The following is a 19,845-nucleotide window of genomic DNA, read 5'->3' as shown; positions in this document are numbered from 1 at the left end:
GACTCTGTACATCCCAGTCTTGAGGCTGGGAAACCTCCATAACTTCTATTCTCTGAAGGTCACACTCTGGAAACGAAGAGTATTCTTTTAGTATTTCTCTTAGTATCCTTGGAAGCCCCATCATGTGGTGTTAGGATCTGAAAAGATCCTATAAACCTCTGGGCCAATCCCCTTTGTTTTATGGGAAAGGAAACTAAGGTTCAGAGAGATCCACACTGTTCCTAGTTTATTTTAAAAAAAATTCCTGGCCGGGCGCGGTGGCTCAAGCCTGTAATCCCAGCACTTTGGGAGGCCGAGGCGGGTGGATCACGAGGTCAACAGATCGAGACCATCTTGGTCAACATGGTGAAACCCCGTCTCTACTAAAATTACAAAAAATTAGCTGGGCACGGTGGTGCGTGCCTGTAATCCCAGCTGCTCGGGAGGCTGAGGCAGGAGAATTGCCTGAACCCAGGAGGCGGAAGTTGCGGTGAGCCGAGATCGTGCCATTGCACTCCAGCCTGGGTAACAAGAGCGAAACTCTGTCTCAAAAAAAAAAAAAAAAAAATTCCTGCCTGCAGTGTGCGTATCAGACACTATGCACATAACAGAAGGCTCATCATAGGCCAACAGGTTAGATGAGTTGCCATTGATGATCAGGAATGACGCTCTGGTAAAGTAGGCTAGAAACTGTCCAGCACATACTAAGTTAATAAGTAAAGAAACGTTTACCGAGAGCCTTTGGTGCATGAACATTCCACTGTGTCCCGAGAAGCTGGGAGAAGGAGGGAGAAAAATACAACTGGGGAGACAAAAAGGATAAACTTAAAGAAATGACCCCTATCTTCAAGGACTTACAGTCCACAGGGAACCCCTTCTGAAGGTGCCTTCTAAATCAAGATAAAGACATATTACAAAATATTGAGCCAAGCAAGATTGTATACTCAGTAGTGCAATGATGTCATCCTAGATAAGTGTGGGAGGAAGAGAGAAGAGAGCAGGCTCCACTGAGGAATATGCCGGGTGTTTTCTCCCCTGGATTGTTAAAGCCACGACTGTTATATGGGTCTTTGTGTCTCCAGGATTATGGCTTGGAGGGACTGCTCCATTCACACTGTCGAATCAATCTGTGTGGCTCATTTGACACCAAAATTACAGAGATACTATGACGACCCCTTTTGCAGGAATGCTGTCTACTCACCTGGATCTTTTGTTGATTTTCTTTCAGTGGCCCACCCTCAGGACCCTCACCACCCATCGGAGAAGCCTGTCATTCACTGCCATAAATGTGGGGAGCCTTGCAAGGGTGAAGTGCTTCGGGTCCAGACCAAACATTTCCACATCAAGTGTTTCACCTGCAAAGGTATGGTGCCTCCTGCTTCCTGGCTCAGAGGCATGTCACGGTCGGGGCTTGCCTTGGGTCCAGCCCATCCCCTTAACTCCGTATTGGGTCACTGGATGATAAGCAAATGCCCTCGGAAGCCCTGCCATCATTTACTGCCAGTTGGGATTCAGTTAGATTAGGGCAAGAATGAAGCCTGCTAAAACCAGTGGTTCATGGCCTTTGGGTGCTTACTGAGGTCCCTTCTGGAAGTAGGGACTAACACCGAGAAAGAGCAGAAAAAACACAGTTCTGTATTTTTTGCCTTATTTTTCTTTTTCTCTGAAACGACGAACTCCTACTAAAAAGTAACTTGTCGCAATATCCATTAGTTCTAGGAGGCCTGGAAAACTTGCAAGATTGGGTGCCAGGTCACTGACTCCTCTGTGTGTGTGTGTGTGTGTGTGTGTGTGTGTGTGTGTGTGTACAGAAATATACCTCCCCTACAAGAAGCTACCAGTTTGGTGTTGATTTCCATTAACAAGCCTACCTTTTGGGGTTTACAAAGATTGGCATCTTTGTATGAAATATGTCAACCTTTTATTCCAGAGCCAGGGTATGGCTGACTGGGGAAAAAAAGGAAAAATGATTTTGTGTGTTTGTTTCATAAATAGGTTACTTGGGCTGAGAGCATGTCTGGGTAGCTCAAGATGGGGTTGAAGGATGTAGGAGAAGGAAGGGGGACGAGCCCTGAGTGTACACTGTAGATTTACTTTGTGCCCTGGATGGGGTAAGCGCCCTCAGTCCTATGCCCTGCATGTGGTAACCACCTTCATTCCTGGAAACTGGGTTTCATTTTGAGTATCTTATGTCCCAAAGACTCAGCATTGTCATCCTAAGCCATCCTTCCACGGCCATGGGGCTCTCAGGTAGATTCCAGGCTTCCTAGTGACCACGAAATACATGAATAAAGGAGGAGGGAGTGCTTTCCTGGAGTTCACAGCTGTCCTTTACGCTGAGGGTAAAGTTTTCAGGAGAAAGAACATTTACATGTGTAGCTAGGGTAGGAAGGTGGAAGGAGGCGAGGGTATGAGCTTAACTCCCTCAAATGAGCTCAATGCTCAACGCATGACATACGTTACAAATGATGCGTCCACATCTTATAGAGGGATTATTTAATGCTCCTGAAAACCCCTGTGAGTCAGTATGATAAACCTCAGTTTTCACCCAACCCAAGTTGGCCATGAGGAAATATCAAGGTCACACCCAGGGTGCTGTGCTGTCGCGTTGTGTGGCTTAAGTCCTGCCTTGCCATTAAGTACCTATCTGATTGCAGACAAGTTACTTGTCTGTGTCTCATTGTCCTTATCTGTGAAAATAAAGAGACTAGACCATTGACAAATTGTCCCAGGTCTGAAGTTTGCAGATTCCATATGCCAGATAAGTGTATATTAACATAGAACATAGAGGTACTGAATTAGAGCTTCTTAGTTTTCTGGTCACATCCAGTTTAGCTAACTTGGAGTCAGCATTATGTTTTTATTTTTCCTCCTATATTTATTGAGAATGGCTCAAAGGATAGATTTGGTATGAAATAAATACAATCCATAAATGACTGTAGCCCCATATATATTTTACTTATTCTATTCCATTCATTCAAGATAGTGTCTTGTTCTGTCACTCAGGCTGGAGTGCAGTGGCATGATCTCAGCTCACTGCAACCTCTGCCTCCTGGGTTCAAATGATTCTTCGGCCTCAGCTTCCCAAGTAGCTAGGATTACAGGAAATCACCACCACACCTTGCTAATTTTTGTGTGGTTTTTTGTTTTGTTTTGTTTTCTGAGGTGGAATCTAGCTCTGTCGCCTAGGCTGGAGTGCAGTGGTGCCATCTTGGCTCATTGCAAACTCCACCTCCTGGGTTCAAGCAATTCTTCTGCCTCAGCCTCCTGAGTACCTGGGATTACAGGCTCCCACCACTATGCCCAGCTGATTTTTGTATTTTTAGTAGAGACTGGGTTTCACTGTGTTAGTCAGGCTAGTCTCGAAGTGTGTGGGGTTTTTATTGTTGTTGTTGTTGTTTTTTGTTTTTTAGTAGAGACAGGGTTTTTCACCACATTGGCCAGACTAGTCTTGAACTCCTGCTCTCAAGCAATTGTCCTGCCTCAGCCTCCCGAAGTGCTGGAATTACAGGTGTGAACCACCACACCTGGCTCTCTCTCTCTTTTTTTTATTTCTACTTGAACGTATGAAGTAGTAGCCTCAGACCGGGCAGTCACTGTTCAACACATCATGGTATTAGAATAGACAGCCATTTATCCCCATAGGGGGAAGTTTACTTGTTTTTTTGTTTTTTCTTTGGTTGTTTTGTTTTTTCTTTTTTAGTTGAATTCTAAGGATCAAATGTAAGTTCCTCATTTTGGAAAGTTGTATCACATGCTATAAATGTGTTCTTGAAAAGTTTTTTGTTTAAATTAAATTCTATTTTAAGAACAGTTGGTATTTGTAGGAATTATTGTTCAAGTCAACAAAATGTTGCTAAAAAAATGAGTCATCTATTCGGATAAATGTCTATTTTCTCACACGTGACCTAGCAATGGCTACTATCTTGTGTCCCAACGTTCTGGAACCACCTTTTCTTTAATATCCAAAGAAAGTGGTTTAGGTTCCCTGTGCCTTATATTGTAGGGGAGTCCATGACTTTTCCCAAGATTCTAGAGCAGCACTGGCCAGTAGAAATATCATGCAAGCTGGCACACGTTTACCTGTGTGACAAACCTGCACATCCTGCTCATGCACCCCAAAACCTAAGTAAATTAATATTGTTAAAGATGCAAGTCACTTATATAATTCGAAATATTTTAATAGCCATATTGAAAAGGTTGAAAGGAAAAGGCACAGTTACTTTTCACTGAAATATTTTATTTAACCCTATCTATCCAAAATACTACCAATTTCAACAAGAAATATAGAAAGTATTGAGATATTTGACATTCTTTTTTTTTCATACTATCTTAACACATCTCAGTTTGGACGAGACACATTTCTTTTTTTTTTTTTTGAGATGGAATTCCGCTCTTGTTGCCCAGGCTGGAGTATAGTGGAATGATCTCGACTCCCTACAACCTCTGCCTTCTGGATTCAAGTGTATCTCCTACCTCAGCCTTCCGAGTAGCTGGGATTACAGGTGTATGCCACCAGGCCCAGCTATTTTTTTTTTGGCATTATTTGTAGAGACAGGGTTTCACCATGTAGCCCAGGCTGGTCTTGAACTCCTGACCCAGGTAATCCACCCGTCTCAGCCTCCTAAAATGCCAAGATTATAGACAATGGCCACCACACCTGGCCTGTACTAGACACATTTCAAATGGTGAATGGTCACATGTGGCTAGTGGCTACTGTATTGGACAGAACAGTTCTAAAGATTCCTCAAGGTGTACATTCTTGTGGTTTTCTCACTCCAAATTCTTGCCAGTATCAAAGTCTTGGTCTCCTCCTGTGAGTGCTGTGCCTTTTTCATTGCTTCATCTCACACAGTTTTCCTCTCTCTGCTTTTCCATAGTACCACTACTCCAAGGCAGCTGTTTTCAGCAGACTTTGTTGAAGATCTGGGATAATGGTGGGAGGTTACAGTACAGAATAGGCAGCAACTGCCCTCATATTCTCAGGCCATCTCCAACAGGAGACATTTCTCATTAGCTAGAGCCTTTTCTTTTCTTTGTTTTTCTTTTCTTCCTTCCTTTTCTTTCCTTCTCATTCCATTCTATTCCTTTCCTTTTGTCTTCTTTCCTTTTCTTTCTTATTCCTTTCTTTCATTATTTCATTTCATTCTTTCATTCCAGCGCAGTTTTAGGTTTATGGGAAAATTGATGAGAAAGTACAAGCCAGGGCCATTTTTCAGACTTATTCTGAACCTCATCTGCACCATCTTGCCAGGGCTTGCTCTCTCTACAAAGACCCTTCTCTCTTCATCCTAATCAGATCAGGACTCTGAATTTCCTTAGGATCTTTACTTTTTATAAGTCTCAGCAGAAATAGCAGTCTTTTCCCTGAGGAATGCTGTCTTCCTCCTAGCCCAAGTGACTGGATTGCAGCCAAGTCCTAAAACAACGGTTTCGTTTTTTTCCTGTTTCCCCTACAGTTGCGATGTTCAGGTAGTGAGCTGGTTGTCCTGTGACAGAAGATTTTGGGTGGGGAGTATGTGCCAAAACAAGCCCGGGCTTTTGGTCAAGACCTGGCTGAGTGCACAGGAGGTACACTCCACTTCTGACTGTGACCTTGAGTCCAGCCAAGCTTTCTCCCTGGATTCACTTCCCTCCCTCCTACCTGGCTCTCCTTCACACATATACGTTTTCAACAAAGCCTTCTATTTCTTGAGTGGGGGCAGAGGTTGATTTCCCTTAGAAAAAATGACTAAGATATAAAAGCCTTAAGGAATGAAAAGCAAAGATGAACACTTTTTGCTAAAAGTAGGTTTTGAAAAAAGGGAGAAAGGGGTCGCTTAACATTTTACACAAGAGCTAAAGAAATATGAAGGTGGGAAGGGGTTGCTACGGAGGAGTTAGTGTTGATAGCACAACTCAGATCAGTTTCAGACCCCATGACTTCACAGATTTAGCTGTGACAGGTTAAGGATTGGTGAGCAGAAATTTTACTGGTGAACTCATGTCACTTTCTAAAATGCCTGAGGTTGTAGGATCCAATGGTCCAGGAATTAACTCATCCATTTACTACATGTTGTATTTTGTGGTTGTTTTGAGATGGGGGTCTCACTATGTCGCCCAGGCTGGTCTCAAAGTCCTGAGTTTAAGTGATCCTGAGTAGCTGGGATTACAGGCATGTGCCACCGTGCCAGACGCATTTACTAAACGTTAATTGAACACATACTCCATGCAGGACATTGTGCTAAGTGCTAATAATACAGATAACATACCAGGTTGTCAACTCCCGGGGTATTGGAAGAGCCATATAAATAAACAACGTTTATGAGACCAAGTAATAAGTCCCATGATGGAGAGATGCACAGCCTGCAGACTGGAGGCCGGGAGGGCCATAGGGGAGACAGAATGGAGATGCGGAGAGCCACAGGTAGAAATAGTGTAAAATAGTAGCAGGTATGATAGAAAATAGAAGATTTAAGAGACAAAGTTAGGGTTGATAGAATTTGATGAGTGAATGAACAGCAGGAGTGAAGAGGGATCCAGGTGTCCAGCTGAACTTCCTGGGTAGATAGATGGAGCTGCCACTAACTAAGGAAATACAGAAGTACCTTACAGAGCAGTGCTGGAGAAAGATGAGTGCATTTTGGGATATACTGAGGTTGAGTAACATGGTACATCCAGAGTCCAGTAGGGCTCTGAGATAGTGATCTATATTGGGAAGAAGAATTTGGAAGCCTGTAGTGTGTGAACAATGACTGAAGCTATATAATTTGTGTGAAATTTACCTGGGAAAGAGCAAAAGACAGGAACTGAATCCTAGAAGATGCCAGCGTCTGAAGGAAGGGGAACCTAATTCCCATTCGTCACCTCGGAAAATGTACCTGGCTGGTAATGAGCCGAAGAAAGCGGTTTAATTGATGGACGGATTCTGTAATTAAATGAAAAGGAGATCCCAAAAGCTTATGATATTTCTTATAAAAACCCTGTGGTAGTAGAATGTGGCTGCAGGTCTGAGTGGAGCGATTCTGTCTTCAGTATTCAAATGCTTGGTTTTGCATCTTTGTTCATTACAGCATTCATCTCACCAATTTAAAGTTGTTTTAATGTGATCCGTTCATTCTGTTATACCGTTCCAGTGATGTGATAGTTTTTTAATGTTTCAGTTTGTATCATGGTTGTATTTTGTGCTGTATTAGAGAATAAGAAACCCGAAAACAAAAGAGAAGCATTCATCTCTCTTTGGATTTGGAAGTGCTGGTATTTGTGCAGATTCTTCTCTGGGAAAATTGCTTCTACCGAGGGATGAATTAGCAATGCCTGGCATTTCTAAGTGTCTCTTTAAATGTAAATTATAGTTTATATTAAGTATACATATCATATATTTTGTTCATTATTTTGATCTATAATTCATTATAATTATTGTCATTTATCTTGAGCATTTTTCAGAATAAGGACCTAGATCTTTTTTTTTGTACATGTAGTAGATGTTTATTAGTCAAGTATTAAGAAAATACTTAGTCTGTTAATGCCTCCTTTTTCAGTAGTCATATGTCACACTGATTTTTATGTCACAAAAATCCATATTGCCCATCCGTTGGATTATGGAGACAGACACAACATTGTCTGGTGTCAATATCAAGGCATCATGGCACACGGGGTGAAAATCTCTTCACTCTTCTATTTCTCCATCTCGCAGACTCCTTTGTCATTTTGCAGGCTTCAGAGCAGAGACCTCGATGCAATTTCTGTTTTTCCTGGAAGAAACTATAGCCGGGTGTAGACATTTTCTACATGGAGTCTGCATTTCCTGGATTCCAAAGCACTTAATGAAAATAATTTTTTTTTTTTTTTGAGATGGAGTCTCACTCTGTCTTGCCCATGCTGGAGTGCAGTGGCATGATCCCAGCTTCCTTCTCCTAGGTTCAAGCGATTCTCCTGTCTCAACCTCCCGAGTAGCTGGGACTACAGGTGCACACCACCACACCCAGCTAATTTTGTATTTTTAGTAGAGACAGGATTTCACCATGTTGGCCAGGCTGGTCCCAGACTTCTGACCTCAGGTGATTCACCCACCTTGGCCTCCCAAAGTGCTGGGATTACAGGCGTGAGCCACCGCACCAGGGTGAAAATAGATTTTTAATGTTTGGAATTCAAGTTGTGTCTTTCAGTCAAAGTCAAAAGAAATCTGTTTGTTTCCAGAGAATCTCAAGTTAAGCTGTGTTTATCATTGTGCACAAGCATGTTTAGTAGTTCATGGAAGATACTTAATCTGATCGCCAATGCAGTTGAGTTATTTGTAACAGTACTTGATGCAAGTGAATTTTAATTTAATTTTATTTAATTTAATTCTATTTTAAAAGACCTCCAATTGGCTTTTAAAAGCTGTTAAACATTTAATATAATTCAGCAAAAACTAAATATTATTTATTTTTATTTTTGAGACAGAGTCTTGCTCTGTTGCCCCAGCTAGAGTGCAATGGTGTGATCTCAGTTCACTGCAACCTCCGCCTCCTAGGTTCAAGCAATTCTCCTGCCTCAGCCTCCTGAGTAGCTAGGATTACAGGTGTGCACCACCACACCCAGCTAATTTTTTTTTTTTTTTTTGCCAGAAAGTTCTAGAGAATTTAGAAAACACCAAGGACCAAGGAGACTGCCCAGAGAATCAAGAAGATTCAGCCAAATTGTCTGTTTTCAGTGATCCTTTCTGGCCTGTCCAAGACATAAAATTCCAACTACTCCCTGTATCACATGTCCCTTCCTTATCTTTTTTCTTTTACATCATTTAATACATTGTATTAATTTATCTTTACCTCCTACTAGAGAGTAAGCTCTTTGAGGGCAAATTGATAGATGGATTCTGTAATTAAATGTTTTGTTCACTGTAAACCCAGTGCCTAGAACAATGCTTGACATGGCAGGTACTCATAAGGTGAATGAATGAATCAATGAACAATAACTATATATTTATTTGGAACTTGATTATTCATAGATGTTTTTTGTTTTTTTGTTTTTGAGATTGGGGTCTCGCTCTGTTGCCCAGGCTGGAGTACAGTGGCACAATCTTGACTCATTGCAACCTCCACCTCCTAGGTTCAAGTGTTTCTCCTGCCTCAGCCTCCCTAGTAGCTGGGACTGCAGGCACCTGCCACCATGCCCAGCTAATTTTTGTATTTTTAGGAGAGAAGAGTTTTTACTATGTTGGCCAGGCTGGTCTCGAACTCCTGACCTCAGGTGATCCACCTGCCTCGGCCTCCCAAAGGGCTGGGATTACAGCGTGAGCCACTGCACCTGGCCTTATAAATGTTTTTAATATAGCTAGTCACCAAGATATATCAAGTTCTTTACATAATATATACCTTCAAATGGCTACTAGGCAGTAACATTATCTTCTGAAAAGAAAGAGCGCAAGCAAAGATATCTATCACAGATGACTGAGCTACAAGTCTGCCTGGCAGATAAGGAAATGTATGCTCAGGCAGTTCTTGGTTAAACTGTTGCTTAGTTTCACTCTGGTTTAGACCCTTAGCTTTCTCATCTGGGCTCACTGGGGCAGACTGGATATGGGTTATTTTGGGGCAAAATAGAAAACTGATAAAATGCCAGAAAAATAGAAGTAGTTTCTTGCAGTCTCCAAAAGCAGAGCTCAGCATTTTATTACCTATTTAGAGAATCTTATTTATAAGCTGATTAAAAGTCAGACTAACCAAAATGAGAGAAACATAAGCGTGATATAAATGTGCTTCCTTCTTATTGCAAGTGAGAACCCGCTTTCATACTGTCTTTGTTCAGCAAAGGATAATCCTGAGATTTTATCTTTTGCATTTGTTGCCATGTTGGAGTGTTACCTTGTCAAATAAATATAATTTAGTTTTTAAAATATTTAGGTTTTGAATTGCAAACTGGAACAGGGTGAGGGCTCATACTCATTCCAAAATACACTGCTTATGGGTTTTGACCCTCATTAGGAGATAATTATCCATGAGTCTCTTGTGAGCTGAGATGCTGGTAAATTTTTGTCTTGAATTATCTTTTCAAGGATGTTTATGCAACAAACAGCGCTGGAAGATAGAAATAGTCTTTCCCTCCAGAGTCAAGGGCAGATTTGTTTGCTGTCTAGTACGATAAGATAATGTCTGACTCTGGAGGAAATGTTGGACAGGTTTTCTTGCAACTCATTATACAAGAGTGGGCTTTCTAAGCTCAGGGTTCCTCAGCTCTTACACAAACCCATTGTGAGTGCAGCATCCAGCTAGGCCTACTAGTGTTGACCCAAGGGATTTGGGCAGCATGGAGAAACCACTAACAAATACAAAACTCATGCTGCCTGCTGTGCTGTAATAGTCTTTTGTTTCTGATCCAGGAGTTTCATGTCTTCTGCTAGTATCCATTAAACTGGAGCAGGTGAACTTGTTAGCTTGCAAAGTAGGGTAAAATCTCAGATTCCTTGCAGTTATTGACAACTCTAAGGTCATGTCTATGAATGCTTATTTCTTGAGGAAAGGCATGCTGAAGTTCACCCAGCTTTGTCAAGGAAGAACAAATTATCTAAGAAAATGATCAGTACAACCAACATTATGGGAGAGTTTGCACTATAAAAGGAAGAAAATTGAAATTTTCATCAATCCTTTTTAAAATAAGCATTTCACCAGTCATATTGCTGGTTCTTCTTTTCTCCCAGCCCTGAACCATTGAGTGCCCCATGCTTAGACCTCTTCTCTATGTCTGCTTTCTAGTGACCTCATCCAGTCTCATGGTTGAAACACCATCTGTTCCCTGGCTATTCCCAAGTCTGTACTTCTCCTCTGCAGTCCAGACTGGTGTCTTCAACAGCCTTCTTGGCATTTCCAACAGACGTCTGATACCAAACTCTCCTGATTACTAGCCCCAACCTTCTCCACCCTTCTAATTTCAGCAGTTGTCAAGACTTGCCTTCCACTTGCTCAGGTTAACAGCCTTGGAGTCATTCTTAACTTCTCTTTTTCTCTCACATGCCACAAGTAATCCATCAACAAATCCTGATGGCCCCATCTATACAGTATGTACAAAATCTTACCATTTATTATTATCCTAAGGATAACCACCCTAGTCTAAGTCACCATTACCTCTTGCCCGGATGATAATTTTAGTGGGTCTCTCTGCATTTGCCCTTCTCCACATTCCCACCCCACTTCTCCCTCAGTTTATTTTCAATGCAACAGCCAAGATGATCCTTAAAAAAGGTCAGATTCCGTCATCTTTCCCAAGAACTTCTCATCTTTTGGAATAAAACCCACAGACCTCAATCTGACCATCAAGTCCCCTCCCAGCTGTTACTCTCCGAGCTCATCTCCCACCTTTTTCTTCCTAGCTCACTCTGCTGAATTCTCCTGTCCTTCCTGATCATTCTTAAACAAACCAAGTACCAAATAGCATCAGGAGGTTTGCATTTACTATTTCATTGCCTTGACAATCTCTTCACTCAGATATGTGTGCCTGGTGCTCTCCCATACCTCCTTTGGATCTCTTCTCAAATGTCACTTATCAATGAGGCCATAAACATAATTTCATTTTTATAATATTTAGGTTTTGAATTCCAAACTAGAACAGGGTAAGGGCTCGTAATCTTTCCAAAATACACTGCTTACCAATTTTAACTCTTGTTGGGAGATAATTATCTGTGAGTCTCTTGTGAGCTGAGGTGCTAATAACTTTTTGTTTTGAATAATCTTTTCAAGTTTTGAATTACCTTTTCAAGGATGTTTGTACAACAAACAGCCCTGGAAGACAGAAATAGTTTTTCCTTCCAGAGTCAAGTTACATCATCTGATATGTACATGTGTATATATTTGTATATGTGTGTGCATATATATATTTATTTATATATTATATAAGTTATTTATGGTTTATTTGTTTATTGCCTGTGTCTCCTGACAAGAACGTAGTCACCACTGGGGCAGGGAGTTTGTATTCAATTCTTAGAAAAAAAGAATTGCTGAGTGCCTAACTTATAGTAGGCACTCAATAATATTTGTTGACTTGAATTATTGAAATGTTTATCATTGAGTGATATATGGGTTGAATATCCCCAATCTAAAAATTTCAAATCTGAAATGCTCCAAAAATCTAAAACTCTTTGAGGACTAACAGGACACCCAAAGGAAATGCTCATGGGAGCATGTTGGATGTCAGATATTTGAATTAAGGATGCTCAACCAGTAGGTATAAAATGCAGGTATTCCAAGATGTGAAAAAAATCCAAACTTTGAAATACTCCTATTCCCAGGCATTTCAGGTAAGAGGTGCCACCCTGTAATCTTTGTAGTTATTTACAAATAATTAAATCCCGGTCACTAAGACTTGTTTTCAATTAATGTTTGTTTTTTGTGTTTTTTTTGTGTGTGTGTGTGGTTCCCTGACACAGCATTTTTCACTCAGTGAGAAAGTATTTTCTCTTTAATCCTTTTTTATCCTTCTAATTTCATGAGGCACAATGTCTTTATAAAAAAGATAGAACAGCTTTCAGGCCCAGGGATTTGATCACACAATGATATCAAAGCTCAAATTTAATTACACCGTTAGATATTTCTTTCTACATATTATCTGTAGAGAAAATGACCACTGGCTATTGATTTATGACAGTGGTATATACTTGCCTTTTAAAATAGTCATATTTGATAAAAGTAAGCTGATTTTTTAGAAAATTAAGGAAATAGAATAGGTAGATAAAAACTGTGGCAAATAATAGTGAAGTTGGCATCTGTGTGAAATTGGGAAATTCCAAGAAACGCCCATCCTGATGGCATACTTGAATTTGCATCTGAAGTGATGAGGTCATTTTCAATGTAGTCTTCAGAGTCAACCTTCCCATAGAATAGCCATGATATCTATTGAGAAGTAGAAAAATTGCACTTATATAAATATAGTCAAACAGTTGAACTATTATGGTAGGATTGGTTCACTACTAATTAGATTGAATTAATGAAATTTGTATTGTAATTTGAAAAGTATGATGTAAGAGTTGACTCCATGTTGGCCATGATTTTCTTCCACTTAATCTGAGAAGGGATTCGGATGGTGACTGGAGAGGTATTCTAGACCAAGGGAGAGGTGGATGCCAGAAGGAGAGTTCCTCGATAAGATCAACCAAGACCAAATGAGATAAGCATCTTAAAAACTTCTGTCCATGTTAAACGCATGCAGAAGGGCTTGGAGTAGCCTTTCTCTGTGATGCAAGTGGCATTTGGGGGTACCTTCAGAGTGTCTTCTTCAGCCTTTCCCTGTAGGTCCCCCAGTGTCCCACTATCTGCCGTGAAAAACCTGAGCAGGGCACAGGATGGATCTCACTTTCCCTCCAGGAGAGAGTATTTACAGTGTACCTCAGAACCAGTGACAGCCTTTTTGCTATGCCTGCAGAAATAAAACTAACTAAAACTCTGAGTTTCTCCTTATTCACATCACAAGTAGCAGAACCTTTAGTGAGAAGTGGGGAGAACCTCAGAAGATATCATGTATCTGGAGATACTGTGTGTACAGTTTAAAAGCTAATTGGAGAGGGGTTAAACTTTTAAAACTCTTTAGTACAGAGTTCATGAAGTGTGGACCAGGAAGAACCTAACCCAGAGTGACCCAGATGATGATTAATGATTCACACTCCGGATCTCCTACCTTCAGTCTCACGGTCAGCATCTCTGTGGTTGGGGTCTAGCATTTTCAAACAGCTTCTTAAGTAAGTACATGGTATATCACTCAACAATGGGGGTGTGTTCTAAGAGAAGCATCATTAGGTCATTTCATTGTGTGTGAATATCATAGAGTGTGCTTCCAACCTGGCTGCTATAGCCTACTGCCCAGCTAGGCCATATGGCCTAGCCTATCACTCCTAGGCTACGAACCTGTATAGCATGTTACCGGACTGAATTCTGTGGGCAGTTGTAACCCAGTGGAAAGTATTTGTGTATCTAAACATATCTAAATATACATCAGGTAGAGTAAAAATAAGGAATAAAAAATTAAAAATGATACACCTGTATAGGGCACTTACCATGAATGGAGCTTGCCGGACTGGAATTTGCTCTGGGTGAGTCAGTGAGTGAGTGGTCAGTGAATCTCAAGGCCCAGGACATTGCTGTACACTGCTATAGACTTTAGAAATACTGTACACATTGGCCACACGACATTTATAAATAATGTTTTTCTTTAGTAATAAATTAACCCCAACTCCCTGTAATTTTTACTTTATAAACTTTATTTTTAAAAACTTTTCAACTCTTTTGTAAAACATTTAGCTTGAAACAAACTCTTAAAAAAGGAAAAAAAAAAAAAGAGCCAGGTGTGGTGTCACACATTTGTAGTCCCCCCTACTCAGGAGACTGGGGCAGGAGGATCGTGTGGGACCAGTAGTTCAAGGCTGGAGTGGACTATGATCACACCTGTGGTTGGCCACTGCACTCCAGCCTGGGCAACATAACAAGCACCCCCCACCCTGCCTTTTTTTGAGATAGAGTCTCACTCTATTGCCTACGCTGGAGCGCAGTGGTGTGATCTCGGCTCACTGTAATTTCTCCTTTCCAGGTTCAAGTAATTCTCATGCCTCAGCCTCCCAAGTAGCTGGGATTACAGGTGTGTGGCCACCCCAGCTAATTTTTGTATTTCTAGTAGAGACGGGGTTTCACCAAGGGGGCCAGGCCGGTCTCAAACTCCGGACCTCAGGTAATCTACCTGCTTCAGCTTCCCAAAGTCCTGGGATTACAGGCATAAGCCACTGTGCCTAGCAAAAACCCTGTCTCTTAAAACACACACACACACGTATACACACGCACACACACACGTACACACACGCACACACACAATTATATAGCTATACAAAAATATTTTTTATATCTTGTTCTATAAGCTTTTCTCTATCTTTAAAATTTATGTTTTAAAATTTTTAAAACCATTTTGTTAAACTAAGACACAAATGTACACATTATCCTAGGCCAAGATGTCACTAGGTGATAGGAAATTTTCAGCTCCATCATAATCTCTGTATATGCAATCTGCTGAGGCAGGAGACTAGCTTGAACTCGGGAGGTGGAGGGTGCAGTGAGCTGAGATCATACCATTGCACTCCAGTCTGGAAGACAGAGTGAGACTCTGTCTCCAAAAAAAAGGATAGTATTTCAGCTACCTGTTTAGTACCATCTAGATAAAGATTCTCTGATCATGGTCCTTGTGGCCTAGGAAACTCCCTGGAATTGGGCTTTTCTTCAGAACAGCCTCATTAAATGTAGAATGTAAGTAGAAGGCACTCAACTAAAGAACAGACAGAAGAACTCATGCTCTACCCACACCTGACTGGTAATAGGGAGATGGGAAAAGTCCTGGTCTCCAGGTGTGCCCTGTGGATTCTGAGGAGGAGCAAAGAAGCAAGGGTGAGAAATTCCCTATCATGCAATTTTTCTGCACCCATAGTTTCAAAGCTGAAAATTGAAATCAAATGATCATCAGTGATGAAAGCCCTGGTTAACCTAGGGGCATAGCATAAATTCTGAGTGTAAACAGTAACATTTGCTTATTCAATGAATATTTTTTGAGTGCTCAGGCACTCAAAAATAAGTTATACGTAATCAAGTTACGTACAGACGTAACTGCTGCCTTCATAGGGATACTAATCAGTCATTCGAATGGTCATATAAATATGGAGGGTTGAAAGGTATATATGACATGGAACCTACCCCAAAGAACCCGTGAGCTGTAGAGCAAGGCGCTTACTAGGGAAGGTAGCAGGACAGGTGCAGGTGAGCGCTTCAGATGCCAGTGCCAGCAAGTCAGAGACCACCTAGAGCTCATTCTCATTGGCCTGGGGATGTTGTCAAGGAGGGAACAAGATTTGTACATAAACCTCTAGAAAACTGAGCAGTCTTCCCAGGACTAAAAAGGGGAGCATGGTAGGTGTAGTCAGGTATGGGGCTGCCTTGTTCAGGGCAGTAGGTGGTGAGGACACAGGTATGGCTAGAGTTGACAGTGACCTTAATTTGAGCAAGCAAATTTTCTCCTAGAAATAAATGAAACCATGATGTTCCCATTGTCATAGAAAGGATGGCACTTTAAACATTAATTATAATAACATTATTCCTTTTCAAAAATGGAAGTAGTTTTATTATTATTTATAGCCGTATTATTTTAAAGAGATTTCTGAACACTGGGTGTCTGTGGAAAATAAAAAATAATCAGATCATGTAAGTTCTTCTTTCAGAGTAGCATTGGCAGAAATCCTTATATAGAATAGAGTGATGTTTTGATACAGGCTGTTACCGCTTAGCAGTGTGAGTCTTAACTCTGTGTTAGAGGCTGTGGGAATTGATATCTTTTGATAATTTATTTAATCTCTTGCTCCTCTTATCTGTAATTTTCAATCCATCAAGACAGCCCATGAACACCAAAACTATTTTTAAAGTGTTAATCTAAAGCTGTTAGGATATTCAGATTACGACACTGAATTGGAATATATTTTTCAAGAATTGGCCTTTTTTAAAGATTGTGTTTTATGAAAGGTTTGGGAAAAACATCCCATCTCCAACAGTACTTTCCATTTTTGCCATTTTAGGCTGATATTTACCAGGTCAGGATCATTCCATCTAGGACATGCGAACTTATAAAGTGGATGGATATTTATGGAGTAAAATGGATGAAGATTGGGGGTAGGTCATTGAAGATACAGATTAAGGGTTTTCCATGTTTCATTTTTTTAAGGTAAATTTGTATTATCTAATTCCTAAGTTATAAGAACTAACTACTTGTCATTTTTGAAATGGAGTTTTGGAAAGTAGTTAAAATGATGACTTTGGTCTTTCCTTCAGTGCAGTGTAATTTCTGGGATTTCACCTAGATACTTAGGTCAGGAAAATGTCCATATTCACAAGGATGAGTGTGCTGGCTGTCCTGGATAGGTGTGCCATTTATTCTATCATAAATATTTCCTAACCAAAGAAATAGAATAGCTCTCTTCAGGAGCCCGCTCTCATTTGTAATTGCCTTCAAGGTTAGAGTTTATGTAACCTACATCTCTTAGTACATGTAAAACAAATGCTTTCCCATTTATCCTCAGATGGAAGAGTTGATCATTGATTTCCTTAAAAGAACCCACCATGCACTTAAAGACCATCATGACCCTGACTTCTGTTTCTTTGGTCTGATCCTATCTACTTTTTGTAAGTGCTCCTTCCCAGCCCTTTAACTATTCCTGTTACTACCCTGTGATCCCATTCTCGTTTCTTCTCATTTACCTTAAACCATGGCATGCTTAACTAGTCATAGTCTTGTTCTCTGTAATCGGGGCCTTCTTAGTATAGCTAAACACAAAGTAGAGCATAACCCAACCCTACGCACAGCACATGTGAATGGAAATTGTCTCTTAGGTTGTTGAGTTGTGGTCAATTTCAGTTGCTAGAAAAGTTCAGAAGAGCCTTAAGAGACAAGAGAAGTTGGAAGATGAGTGGAGTTTCTACCTTGGCACCACTATTTTTATGCCAGTTAGGTAGTTTCAGGAGCAACGATGGAATTCCTGGCTCAAAGTCATGCAGAAATGCCCTTTACCTGATGCTATGCCAGAGGAACTTGGCTCTGGACACAGGGTCCAGAACACCAGCCTGATTTAAAGTAATATGAAATAGGGGGGAAAGAAAAATAATTGTCTATCTCTCTAAGTATTGTGGAAGACATAAAATAAACATAAGAAGTTGTCCTTGCCAACTCAGTAAGCTTGTAGTGGAGACAAGGAGACAATGATAGTGACAGTGGATGGAGTATCCCAAGAGAACATATTAAAAGCCAGATGTCAGTCATCCTTCTGTGTCTCAAGGATGCAGAGTCCTGGGGGATTGGAGGAGGCTATCAGGTTCACCACGAGGGCAAACCTGAGAGGGGCTGGGAGCCTTGGTGAAATTTGCATCGGCGTGGTGGTGAAAAGAATGTCAGTGGGGTGCTAAAGAGATTGGCCAGAGTAAAGTGCTGGTGTTTGGGAAGAGTCAGATGAATGTTTGGAAGATGTGAGGGCCTTATGTGCAAGGTCAAAGCATTTGGCAGAGTGAAGCAGGAAGGCTTGTTGATGAAAGCATCATCTTTACCATATTAATTTAGAAGATGTAAGCAGGGGAGATTGGGCAGGGGAGAAACTAGAGAAAATGAGCCCATTAGGAGGGATAATAGACCCGGTGCTAATGGCTTCCTGTGGTTGTTGGTAAAAAATGGCGATGTATTTGTGCCTTCGTTTTTTCTAAGGTCGGTTTATAGACACACATATAGCTATGGCTGGGGCTGTCTCTTGTGCCTGGAATTTATAAAAGGCAATAATACATGACCTTGTATGTATCTAGTCATTCATGTATGTATGGTCATGGAAAGGAATGGAAATGAATAGTAGAGAATGGAAAGGAACAGTAGAGAATGTAGACCTTAACAGAATTTACCATTGGGTCCAAAATTCAAATGTGTGGCCTAGTTTGAGATGTAACTCCCTGGGATTAGCAAGGTCGTTCCTGTTAAGCATAGCCAGCCATTCATTTCCTTCTTGTGCATATTTTCAGCCCTAATGCCTGATATTAAAGTAATCTATGCTATGGTAGAAGACTTTAATACTTATTTTTCTCTTATGAACCAAATCTTAGAAAGCAAGAAAAAAAAGTGAGAATATTTATATCTGTATGATATCATTGTTTCTTGAGCTGTTTATAATTAAGATTGTTTGCACATGAAGTTCTACAACAAGTTAAACAAGCTTACTTTGTAGTCAAAGATTTTATTAGTAAATAGAGATTTCAAAATGATTTCTTTCCAATCAAGTCTCTTTACTTAGTTTTGTAAATTCAGACTGCATTAAATACAAACTCTCAAATGCCTTGCTGTGGGGCCCATTTTTTCATCTGGTTGAGTTTGTAACTACCATCTTTCCTGGAAATGATCATTGATTTTGATGTGCATTTAGAATTTAATGTGAAAAACTCTTAAAATATGTTTTTTTGAGGCTTAGTGTTTGCTTTTGGAACAATGCATTCGCAAAAGATATTTCTGGTGGGAAGCTTCCCCCTCACGTTATTGTTGATGAGTCTCCGCTCAGCTATTTTGAGCTCTGGGTACAGTGGATGGTACTTTTGAGCTGCTGTGTGTGGTACTTTTAGATACACTGCTGTGGGTTTCAGAGCAAAAAATGGATGAATTCAGATCCCACACTGTAATGGAATTTTTGGTGGTTTGAGAAGACACTGTGTCATAGTCTACTTTTGTATTCTCTAGGAAGGTAGGGTTTAATGAATAGACTAACATCTTGGATGAAATTAGACTTTTTAAATATTTAGTTGGAGGACAGAGGCAGAGGATGGGAAGCATTTGGTATTCACAGTGCTAATTGGGGTGAAGTGTTTGAGAGTTCTGTACCCTGCGTCTGCTCCAGCCCCGCTCTAGCACATGACAACCTAGGAAGGTGCAGGGATGGTCTAGTCCCAGGTAGAGTAGAACAGGACTTCCTTTTCTTTCTTTCTTTTTTCTTAATTTCGACTTTTATTTTAGATTCAGGGAGTACATGTGCAGGTTTGCTACATGGGTGTATTGTGTGACACTGAGGGTTGGGGTATGATTGAAGCCATCACCCAGGTAGTCAGCATAGCACCCAGTAGGTAGTTTCTACCTTTCCCTGCCTGCTTCCCGTGTAGTCCCAGTGTCCATTGTTCCCATCTTTATGTCCATGTATACATGGACTTTAGCTCCCAATTATAAGTGAGAACATGCAGTATTTGGTTTTCTGTTTCTGCATTAGTTTGCTTAGGATAATGGACTCAAGCTATATACATGTTGCTACAGAGGACATGATTTCATTCTTTTTTATGGCTACATAGTATTCACGGTGTCTATGTACCACATTTTCCTTATTCA

The 19,845-nt window shown here is 40.6% G+C and overlaps 1 protein-coding gene across 50 annotated transcripts in view; it reads left to right on the top strand.

Annotated features, from left to right (window-relative positions):
• ABLIM1 (actin binding LIM protein 1) overlaps positions 1-19,845 on the top strand; it is a 338,782-nt gene that overhangs the window by 170,153 nt on the left and 148,784 nt on the right. For all 50 annotated transcript variants that reach the window (XM_035269167.3, XM_035269186.3, XM_002756613.6 and 47 more), the window contains one exon: positions 1,208-1,342. In XM_035269167.3, the coding sequence (XP_035125058.3) occupies positions 1,208-1,342 (135 nt within the window). The remainder of the gene's footprint in view (positions 1-1,207; positions 1,343-19,845) is intronic.

The sequence above is a fragment of the Callithrix jacchus genome, chromosome 12, assembly GCF_049354715.1.
Source record: "Callithrix jacchus isolate 240 chromosome 12, calJac240_pri, whole genome shotgun sequence".
NCBI classification, from domain to species: Eukaryota; Metazoa; Chordata; class Mammalia; order Primates; family Cebidae; genus Callithrix; species Callithrix jacchus.
This window is presented reverse-complemented; position numbering and strand designations above follow the sequence as displayed.